This window comes from Onthophagus taurus, chromosome 6 (assembly GCF_036711975.1).
Source record: "Onthophagus taurus isolate NC chromosome 6, IU_Otau_3.0, whole genome shotgun sequence".
NCBI lineage: Eukaryota > Metazoa > Arthropoda > Insecta > Coleoptera > Scarabaeidae > Onthophagus > Onthophagus taurus.
In genome coordinates this window covers 8,100,847-8,112,847 of record NC_091971.1, presented here as the reverse complement: position 1 = coordinate 8,112,847, position 12,001 = coordinate 8,100,847, and the positions used below count along the sequence as shown (strand labels likewise).

The window sequence follows — 12,001 nt, the reverse complement described above, 5'->3', positions numbered from 1 at the left end:
GTTTCGTGGGAGGACGAACTGAAGCCCTCGCAGGCACACAACGGCCCGCATAAATCTATTTAATTAGTTCACTTCGGATTTAGCGCCGCAATCAACGACGAAGCGCGTTGCATTAGTCGATCGTTCAAGTTCGACTTAATTAAAAGAAAGCAAAGCCGACGAAACTCTAATTATTTAAATTGCTAGCGAATGTTGACGTCAAGATTAACCGTTTAGCTTTTAACTCTTTCCTTCGTGTTTTTTTGATGCACTTTTATCGAAAACATTGAATGAATCGGATTCACATTAGATTTATTTCATCTTATTAATGTTGCGGAAATCTATCGTTTTTAGAAGCAAAACATTTTCAGGTTCTCATCCTTAATTCAATCTAATTCAACACAAGTTTCAGAAGTTTTCTCGGGTAGATTTAGTGATCGTAAAAGAACAATTTGCTCACCTAGTTCCAAGTAAAGCTGATTGATAGTGTCGTAGGTATCCCAAAAGGGCAGATTCATGTCTTCGTGACTCCTTTGCTGGTTCTTCATGTCGACGTTCACGGCATTCTTAACTTCTCCATTGGGATCCCTACGAAGAAGATAAAGAAATTAACTACCATTAAAAATTATCTGTAAGAACCATACAAATGTATTACTTATATTTATATTAGCACATATATTATGTTTTAGATCCGAGAAGAAATAAAGTTTGATTTCATTGCATTTTGATTTCAACGGAAATTAAATTATTCGAATTTGAAAGAATTTCATATCATAAAATGGAATGCGTTGAAACAATTCGAAATAAATAAATATTTAGCTTCACAATTTGCATTTAACGATACAAAGAATATTGGAAAAGAACATAAAATTTGCCATCATAAAATGAATGAAAAAGCAATTTCGGAAAACCATTTTTAAATGCATTTAGATCGTTAATAATTTTAAAATTAGATTTACTCCGATTTTTTTGATACAATTTGTATAAATTAATTATTTTTGCGTCCCTTATTATAGTTAAACATTTGTAACGCAACTGTTAGTTGGAACGTGTATTTGCCTGCTATATTAGTTTTCCTTAAGCCGTTAGAATTGTAAGCATTGTTAGCTGATTTCACAACAAACCCGTTGGAATGACTGGTGTTTGCCCGGCTTCCATCCTTTTATGATCAATGTAGTTGGATGCCACGCTTTTAGTTAATTGGATTAGCCGCACATCCGTACTAACAAGTACAAACACGTCACAGTTCATGAAGCACTTCAGCTTTATGCTACATGTTCAGCGTGTAAATTAAGAGCATTCGACCGTTAGACGTACATATAGATTAAAAGATAATAATTAATTTTAAGATACATCTAATAACTATCAGTTGAATATTTCAGACATTTTTCAGAACCAGGTTAGCAAACAAATTGCTTTTTTTTAAATTTTTTTAAAGAATGCTCGTTTGTTAGAATTACAAAGTAAAATATTAAAAGTTTCGAACAACTCTAAGTTTCTAAGATCCCAAAAACATTGAAGTATTTATAGTAATAAAGTTGCGTTAAGGGGGTAGAGCGGTAGATAGCGGTAGAAATTTAATTTCGTGGGTCGATGGTTGGTGGGCAAATTTGGTAGCGGCGGGTACGTTATGAAATATCTTTGGATAAGTTTGGCCTGTGGTAGCCCGTTAAATTTGAAACTTGATTACACTATAAAAGGTTTCTTGACTTTGCGAGGTTTTTACCTAAGACAACTTTTCTTAACAGATTGATCGTAAAATTTTTCGTTATAAGATGTCTTCACGATAATATGCACAACCGGAGTGGATGTGAACTTAAAAGCATCGAAATGGGCAACCTGTTACGACTTGGGTACGGCTTAACATACATTTACCTGAAGTGTATTCACTTTAGTGTATCGGAATGATGCTGATCTGGCCTAGTAGTTTAGACCCGAGACGACATCCCATAAAAGATTTCGCATTGTGGGTCGGAAGTTACGGTCTCGCCCCGCTATTCGCGTTACCGTATCAGAGATCCCTGGGACAGTTCAATTTCCGCGGAGTCTGTTTATGCCAGATACCATAGCTAGATACAAGGGTTTATGTATCCACATATCTCCAATGTCGCTGCCACCGGTTCACCTCCGCTTCGGAGAGTTCCGGCCACATGCTCGCCACATTGTTCTAAGTTATTTATTAAGACACCACGATACTTTGTCCCTGGCTAAAAGCGCAAGCTTTATTGCAAAAGTTAATAAACTTTGTATGTGAAGACTTTTGGAGTTTGTCCAAAACTTCAACGACCCTTAACGAAAGTTGAATACACCAAACTAATTTCAGGATTAATTTGGGATATCCGATCAATACTGATCTAATCTTTAGATTAGATTAAACGAAATTTTATTTAAGTTTGTGAACACCATATAGACAAGGTTAAATTACAACTCTTTTATCTTGGAGGGCACATTTCCAAAAAGGCTTTAAAACGGGGTCAGGGAAACCGCCCGTGTCCTAAATAAATGCCCGGACTGCTATAAAAAAAGCTCCGACAGGACGGTATATGTTTGAAAGTAGGGGTGCTACAGAATATTTTACGAGTCTTCCCAGGTTGGCAGAGCATCTCTTGCATCTCCCCGTCCAACCTCTCTCGTCCTTTTTATCATACGCTTTGCAGACCGTAAAGTGAATCATATTTTACGCGTCCCTAAAAAAACACACAACCCCGTAACTCAAGGAAGGGTGTGTTGTTAAACGTGGGTGGTAAACTGAAGGGAAATTGGGCAATGTTTTAATCTTAGGGGAACCGTTATAAAAGAACAATTTAATACAAAATTAACCTTCCACAATATTTGTCTTCGTCGCAGTTCCTTAAAATTAAAATCACCAAAATCCAATTAGCTAACTACAGACAATCTTTGAAATTGTTAAAGATGTGTTTATTTTTTTTCTTTCTAGGAAGGTATGTCAGTTCCGGGTGAAGTTAGACGATAAGAAACTTGGGACGAGAAGGAGTGTTGGACCACCGCAGGAAAATTTAAATTGGAATTTTCTCCCGTAATTAGATCGGGGAAAATTCGCAATTAGAAATTTTAATGCGGCGCCGAGACTGCTTTCGTCTGCGACTGCCGCCGCCGTCTCTCTGTGACTCAATTTGCCCTTTCCGCCCACCTTCTCTGTTCGCCGGATGGCCAAAGGCTACAGAATTCCTCTTTGATGTCTCAGATTAACTTCAATTAAGCCCTAATATCGTTTGTAGCCCTTTTTATTTTTACCTATCAGTACGGTATAAATGAATTAAAACTAGCTAATCAATAAAACTACTTAATCAAATTCAAAAAAAGAATAAGAGTTTTAGAAATTGCGAGAAAAGCGGGAAGAGAGAAAGTGAAAATTTCTTACGACCACATTGAAATTTTCCTTGTGTTCTCAGTAACCAAGAATTGAAACGGTTGAAATATTCGGGAAACGCGCGTTTAGTGGAAAATTTAAGATCCTCGTATACGGGAATCCCGCCATCGCGTCGCGTCCCAGTTTTCCGAGATCCACTAATATAAATATAGGGATTCGCTGAAACTCGTTGTAAATGCGCGATGCTCGGCCATGTAATATCCCATTTGCGTTATGGATGGTTCGCGTCCCATTTCTTCGAGCAGTTTGGATTTAGTGCACCTATAAACTTGAAAGTGTTTTGAGATTTTAGCTTCACGCCATAAATGGCATCTTTTACGGTTGTCATCTAATAATTGATGTATCCATTGTAGCATGTTTATTTTTATTTTATATTATTTTTATTTTTACTCATCGTAACTTTATAACATAAAAACGACTTAAATTAACTTTGTGCATAACTTAATCCGTAGTGATAAAGTTTAATTGCTATACGAACTTTATTGTGCATGTTTGGAAACATTACGCTCTATTACATCTATAATTAAAATCATACGGATTATTGCTCAAATTGTCTACAAAGCGTCTTGTTTACAATAACATTACCATACAAATTCAGTTTATGCTATTACTTCATTAATCATCTGAGTAACATTAGACAGACCTATTATTATAGTAGTCTTTAATGTGATAACATGTTGGAAGAGTATTTGCGCCGTTGACGACCACGCTATATTCATATCCCCGGGCATTATCTATGTAATTTTGTCGCTTTACGTTAAACCATATAATACGCGCGAAATAGTGTGTAGATTAGTGTTACTATCGCGTGAATGCTGCAAGCTTTACGCGATTATATTACGGTTATTCTGGCACTGAGTGAGTGCTTATATAGTAGCCCGTTAATATTTTATGATGTAAGGCTTTAATGTAAAATATTCCCTTAAACTCTAAAGGAGGAATCATAAGTTTAAATATTTCATGGCATATTTATATCGTTATATATGTTGGAATCCCTTGTCGATAAAGTATGGTGCTGAGAAGCACCACTTAACTAATTACTGACTAATTTTTCTAGTATATCACTTATTTTAGTAGAACCAAAATGTTTCAAAATTAAGAAATTTTATATGTTACTGTAAAAGCCCAAAACAGTAAATCCTAAGATTTTCCAGTGAAACCTAACATTTACCAACTCTGAATGGTAAAAGTCCGCCGAAAGTAAAAACCGCAAAGAACGTGAAAAGGAATTCTATTGGTAAAAGCCAGAAAGATCTCTTGTTTAAAAAATCCTCACATTTACCAATTCTTGTTGGTAAATCTTAAGATTTACTATTTAAACCTAAGATTTGCTGTAGTTCGGGCTTTTACAGTAACATATACATATTATATTCTTTTTAATAACTATTCCGGTGTATAGGCAACCAATTACGCACTATTTCCACAGCTTACTTCAAAACGTTATCTGAGGACTTTTTATAAATATAACTCTATATATGTGTTAACATTTGCAGTATCACTAGAATTAATATTAGACCTAGCACTAGAAACATTAGGGTTTAAGCGTGTGTCTTTCAAGATATTATATAAGCAAATAAATGGTTTACAAAAAATTTTTTCTTGTAAACATTTTTGCCTTGATTGTTACTTCTATTACTATTACTAGGGGAACGATAGATGACAGGGAATTAATTAGACATTTAAAATGAAAATATCTAATATGACCGCAAGAGATTTTATACACACTCCTACTCGTGGAGGGTTTTTTGAAGATATGGGAGATATATTGCATCGAAAATGCCCGGTAGTTAGTTTGGTGAGGTGTCAAATAAATACAATCGATGACCGATTTATGAAAGAAGTGGAAGGATTGAAACAATATAAATCCATAGGTACCAAGTTATGGAATTGGAGATTTTTAATTCTCATCCTATTACTACCTGGTTTACTGTGGCTTACTTTGGTGTACGGTGCAGTAATGGGCGCATCCCTTTGCGGTAGTAGAACGTGTTCTTCAAATATTAATTTTCATAGGAATCCACTTGCTATATATTAGACGTACATATTAGATGATGATTATAAAATAAATATGTATGTAATAAACAAGTGTCTGTTGAAATTAGTAAGCCGTTTACCACTCAATTTTGAATTGATGTATTTCGACAACAGTTTAACCCCTAGTTTTGACCTAATCCAATATCTCATTCGGAAGTTTAGCGATCTATATTCGACCCAGTTCTGTCACCGACATCTTTGCCTATCTATAACATTATCTGGGGACATTGAGGTTGAAGACGAGCTTACAAACCGAGAAGAGATAAAACCACCACCGTCGACTTCCTTGTATCAGCTTAATTGCCAGGGTTGAGGGGGACAGCAATGCGGCGGTCGGACGTCGACGGCTTATAATTGATTCGATCGGTTTTAGGGAACAACCCAACCATCGAAGCACCCTTCACCCTTCTTGCCAATCCCAAGTAATTAAATTTCGGGAAGGTAACGCCCTTCGTGTTTTATCACATCCAACCCCATCAGAGTGGAAAGACATCAAGCTGACTTTACTGTTAGATTTTACTCGAACCAACAAACTTATTTACAAAGGTATTAATTAACGTATAACTATATCAAAAAATTGATTTCAAAAAATTTCTAATGTCTACATGAAAATGTTTAAATAAAAACTTTTATTAAGTGAAATAGAGTCTTACTTGTTAGTTGACATCTGACAATGTCTACAACAAGAAACGATTAAAATTAATCGGCATGGTAAACTACTATTCTAAGGGATTTTAAACTTAAATCGTTATGTTTTTAAAAGTAGAACAGAAAAAAAATAAAGGATGATTAAAAATTTCAAATTTATTTGCGAAACTTACCCTCCTTTCGCAAAATTACTGATGTAATGTATGACTGTTTTGGAGATGACCGAATCTTGGTGTGAGTAATTGTGTGGAAAGAATGGCCCTCCTCCGACCAAAGGCAATCCTAAAATATACGGAATGTCTTCTCCTCTCACACTACCCATTCTCTGTAACAATTAAAACATGATTAGTTGCTTCTTTCGACTGAGGGAAAGAATTTGGAGAATCTTTGTAACGACATTTTTAATTAAACTTTAAGTATTTTTTTAGGAAAATTTATTACATTTGGTTTTTTATTTTTGTTAGAATAATTAATTCTTATAAGAAAAGAAATAAGTTTAACATAACGTTCTTTATATAGTAAGAACTTAACTAAAAGAAAAAAAGTTACAAAGAATACGAAAATTAGTGGCTGAACTCCGAAAGGCGAATTAAATCCATTGCTTTGCCGACGCTTTTCTAAGAAAATTGAGTGTAAAGAAAACTAACTACAAAGAGCAGACAGTTTTCGCAATTCCTTCCATCGTAATCGGATTAGTCGTATCAGAAATTAATAAATAATGCATAGCGGTTTTGTTTGGATGTTTTTTGTAACGATTCATCTTCCTTTACTTCGCTAGATATTTCAATTGAACGAAGCCTCGGGGGTAAGTTAAATTTTCAGACAGTCAAGTCTGGCACAAGCAAAAAAAGATCGGAAGCCATGCTGCGAGTTAATATTTAAATTCCGATCGTGCTGCGGAATGGTACGGAGGGATTACTTATAAATTCCGTCTTTTCTTTAACGCATTATTGTATCAGAACCAATTTATTGGAAATTACTTGTTAATATTTAATTAATATGCAAATAATATCTTGTATCAATTTAGCGAAATAAAGAAATCGAATTTCTTTACCCGATATCACATTTCGTCCGTTTTCTAACGTATTTTATTTCCGAGTTTCAATTCATCCTTGAAATACGATGGGTTTTTACTTTCTTTGGTGTTTTATTTTATCATTTTACTCCAAGAGTATATATTAAGCTCCCAAGTTTTCAACTGAATTCAAGAGGACCTTATTTTTCCTATTGATTTTCTCGCGTTCCATTTATATTGAGATGAAAATTTCTTTTCATTACAAATTATGATGCTTGAATGAAACGTTTATATCCGATTTAGTCTATTTTTACTCTATTTACTTCACCAATTAATTGGATCTATATCACTTTATAGCACAATTATACTAAAGGAGAGAGAAACCGCAACATTTTCGCTGAAAAGTTTGTGTACGCGTCAGTATTTTGCAACCTTAGATGTGTCTCTGTAACATAAACGCTACAAAGTTCTAGTTTGATTAAGGTTGGGGTCGTTCGCGAAAAGGAGTGCGAACACGGTCGTGGTGGCAAAAAGCTTCTACCGGCGTTGGAAACTTATTTTACGAGCCGCGATTTAACCGCCTTATCTACGTGGGCGTAATTGCTTTCGCGACGTTGGAGACGCAATTAAATATTAATTAATTAAAAACAACGGCAGCCGTTTCGCCGCCACGTCGCTGCCCGGAGTGGTTCCCGTGAAAAACGAGACCATAAATATTAATTAGAACCTGCCCTGACGTTTCTTCGTTTTAAATGCACATTTCGTTTAAAAGGCGTACTATATTTTCTTTCGTTTAATTATGGGTTTTCTTATAAAAAGAAAATAATAAATAATTCTTGTAATTGGTCCGTTGATTTAGTAGAAAACGGGATTTTAAAAACAACGAAGATTTTCATGAAGGTGAACTTTAACTTTTGATATAGAATGTTATAACTTTAAATAAGTCCAAAAGATTGTGAAGGAAGGTTTGAGAGAACTAAATTTAATTTTAAACCTTCACAAATATTGAAATTTTCGTTAAAGAAGATTGATTATCTTGGGAGGAAGCGACTGAAAAGATGATTGGAAATTATTTTGAGTTGCGGTCAAAATCTTAACTTTGAAATTTTACTCCGTGAGATTAAGCCGAGATTCCGTTTCCAAGATTTTTGCTCTAGAAATGCGGAGATAATTGCGCATTTCACCACTGTTAATTAATTTTATTGCATATTTATGGTATTTGAACCCCAACAATTAAGGCTGGATTTATAACATCAATGCTTTACACAACTCAACCCAAACTTTGTAAGTTATGTTAAATATTTTTTGACTATGCGTATAAAACGATAATTTTCATTTTGAATAACGAAAAAATCAATCTTCACATGATGGATTTACATGTCTAGAAATGGTTTTGTACGGTTATACGACTTCATTCATCTCAAAACTGTTATGAAAGCAATAAAATCTACGACTAGCTTATACTCCATCACTCACACATTGTTCTTGATTTATGACCTCCTTTCGAGCTATTTAATTGCATATTCGCATTGTGAGCCGCTGAAACTAAACTAACAGGAAAAAGATAAGAAAAATTAAACCAAACTAGCTCCCGCAATGCTCCGACCTCAACTCGTCGCGTAAAAAATATTTAAAATTATATATATATAACGTGATATAGTTGTTTCGTATAGTAATTACGCCATAATTCTAACTTTGTTTAATTTGAATTCGTTGCAACAAATTGTATTAAGATAGTAATCATCGGAAAGTGATAGAAAGCTTTCTGGAAAATTAAACTTTCCGGCACTTCGCATCTATGTATACTCCCTGCTGAGTTGTAGTACCTTTATCAGATTAAGATTTTCTCACTAACATGCACATAATTACTGAAGTATCTCAATAACACACTTTAAATCATACTGAATCCGTATTTACACCTTCTTTTTCATTAATTTAAAGAAATTTAAAACTGCTTTCAAGCAAGCAACCGCTGTGAGCAACATGACAACGTTAATGGTCACATAACTAGTACGCCATCTGTCTACTGTTCGTGCCTACGTGACTTTTGCATACCACTTGCTTGTGGCTGTTTTATCTATTTTAAAATGTACATCGTTATAAGTTACATATCTCCAGCAATAAATCTTTATATAAATAATAAATGTTTTTATTTCTTAACCCATTTGCAGCATAAGCTGAGATATATGCGACACACATATGCGTTCTAGCTACAACATATACACACGTTTTACATAATTATTGCTACTTTTATTATAATTAATGCATTATATTGAACTAAAACTAGCACTATAACCTTCAGGAAAAAATTCGAAGTGTTCAAAATATAGAACAACCTAGCGCTAAATAACAACTAAAACTAGAACTAACACTAAACTAGAACTCCAGATTTAGTTGTGCGTCTTCTAGTGACTAAAACATCCAGGAAAGGTGTTGCGGGTTAAGTTAGTTTACGAATTTCAGGAGACGCATTTTTCCATATTCCCAGATCTAACTTTATACAGCCTGATTCAGAGTAAGCGCCTTATTTTTTTTTAGCCACACTATGGGTACTACTTTCAAAATATTTGGCAGTAATATGTTTTGGGTCATTCTCTACACGATGGTGATGCCACATTTTCAATTGGAAGAATTATTTCAAAATGGCGACTGTCAACTTTTTTTTTTTTAAATGGAATGCCAAAATTTTTTTTATTATTGAGGTCCTAAAAACATTCTTTATACGATAGTATTTTGTTTTTCTTAAAAATTCATTTCTTTCCCCATCAAAAAGCACACATTTTAATCTAGTAGCGCATGAATGTTTTACACTCGATGTTATTTTTGTCCAAATATCAAGTAGCGCTAGACACAAAAGAAACAATTAAACTTTATTTTGTAATAAACATCTACTTATTTATTTATTTTGACAAAAATAACATCGAGTGTAAAACATTCATGCGCTACTATACTCTGTTTTTAAACCAGGAGGAGTAAACGCGAAAGTCAGATTTACACTAGGAAAAATCACCAGAAAATATCACTAGATATTTTGGCGATAAATTTAAATTAATAATTGTTATTATTTATTTATTTACTTATTATTGTATTTATTTTCGTTTGTTATCGTCAACACTAAACATACAAATTAACATTGAAGTTATGAGTGTATTTATTTCAAAATATAATAAAGAAGGGTTTAAGAACACAAAATTTACAATAATGACACGAAATTGTCGAATTGTCAATAACCTAACCTTCAAATTCAAAATTGCCTGTGTGTGAACCTTCCTCGCATTCAACCAATCACGTACAAGGTCAATCTGGTGACAAATTTAAAATACTCCTCCTGGTTTAAAAACAGAGTATAATTGCCAAAGAAAACTTCAAGGTATAATTAATGTTTGTAAACAAAACTAACCTTACCTAACATTCCTTCACGCTATAATTGACATTACAAAAGAAAACTTCACGCTATAATTGCCATTACAAATTGCCAAAGAAAACTTCAAGGTATAATTAATGTTTGTAAACAAAACTAACCTTACCTCACATTCCTTCACGCTATAATTGACATTACAAAAGAAAACTTCACGCTATAATTGCCATTACAAATTGCCAAAGAAAACGTCAAGGTATAATTAATGTTTGTAAACAAAACTAACCTTACCTCACATTCCTTCACGCTATAATTGACATTACAAAAGAAAACTTCACGCTATAATTGCCATTACTAATTGCCAAAGAAAACTTCATGGTATAATTAATGTTTGTAAACAAAACTAACCTTACCTCACATTCCTTCACGCTATAATTGACATTACAAAAGAAAACTTCACGCTATAATTGCCATTACAAATTGCCAAAGAAAACGTCAAGGTATAATTAATGTTTGTAAACAAAACTAACCTTACCTCACATTCCTTCACGCTATAATTGACATTACAAAAGAAAACTTCACGCTATAATTGCCATTACTAATTGCCAAAGAAAACTTCATGGTATAATTAATGTTTGTAAACAAAACTAACCTTACCTCACATTCCTTCACGCTATAATTGACATTACAAAAGAAAACTTCACGCTATAATTGCCATTACAAATTGCCAAAGAATACTTCATGGTATAATTAATGTTTGTAAACAAAACTAACCTTACCTCACATTCCTTCACGCTATAATTGACATTACAAAAGAAAACTTCACGCTATAATTGCCATTACTAATTGCCAAAGAATACTTCATGGTATAATTAATGTTTGTAAATAAAACTAACCTTACCTAACATTCAGCGTCTGAAGACACAGGGCTAAACCCGAAACTTAAAAATATACAACTTACCGCTGAATAACAATTAAAACTAGAACTAACACTTGCACTAGAACTATACTCTGTTTTTAAACCAGGAGGAGTAAACGCGAAAGTCAGATTTACACTGGAAAAAATCAGAAAATATCACTAGATATTTTGGCGGTAAATTTAAATTATTTATTTACTTATTATTGTATTTATTTTCGTTTGTTATCGTCAACACTATACATACAAATTAACATTGAAGTTATGAGTATAGTTATTTCAAAATATAATAAAAAAGGGTTTAAGAACACAAAATATACAATAATGACACGAAACTGTCGAATTATCAATTACCTAACCTTCAAATTCAAAATCAAAATTCAAAATTGCCTGTGTGGAAACCTTCCTCGCATTCAACCAATCACGTGCAAGGTCAATCTGGTGACAAATTTAAAATACTCCTCCTGGTTTAAAAACAGAGTATAGATTAAAATATTAGGTTCCTTTTGGATGGGGAAAGAAATGAATTTTTAAGAAAAACAAAATACTATCGTATAAAGAATGTTTTTAGGACCTCAATAATAAAAAAAAAATTTTGGCATTTCATTTAAAAAAAAAAAGTTGATAGTCGCCATTTTGAAATAATTCGTCCAATTGAAA

General features: G+C 33.4%; 1 protein-coding gene across 2 annotated transcripts in view; it reads right to left on the bottom strand.

Annotated features, from left to right (window-relative positions):
* LOC111427698 (Neuroligin 2) overlaps positions 1-12,001 on the bottom strand; it is a 105,533-nt gene that overhangs the window by 3,978 nt on the left and 89,554 nt on the right. Inside the window, exons 7-9 of one of the 2 annotated variants that reach the window (XM_023062935.2) lie at positions 6,226-6,377; positions 6,058-6,081; positions 440-567 (exon numbers count right to left, since the gene is read on the bottom strand). In XM_023062935.2, the coding sequence (XP_022918703.2) occupies positions 440-567; positions 6,058-6,081; positions 6,226-6,377 (304 nt within the window). The remainder of the gene's footprint in view (positions 1-439; positions 568-6,057; positions 6,082-6,225; positions 6,378-12,001) is intronic. The other variant, XM_023062936.2, reaches the window with a different exon arrangement.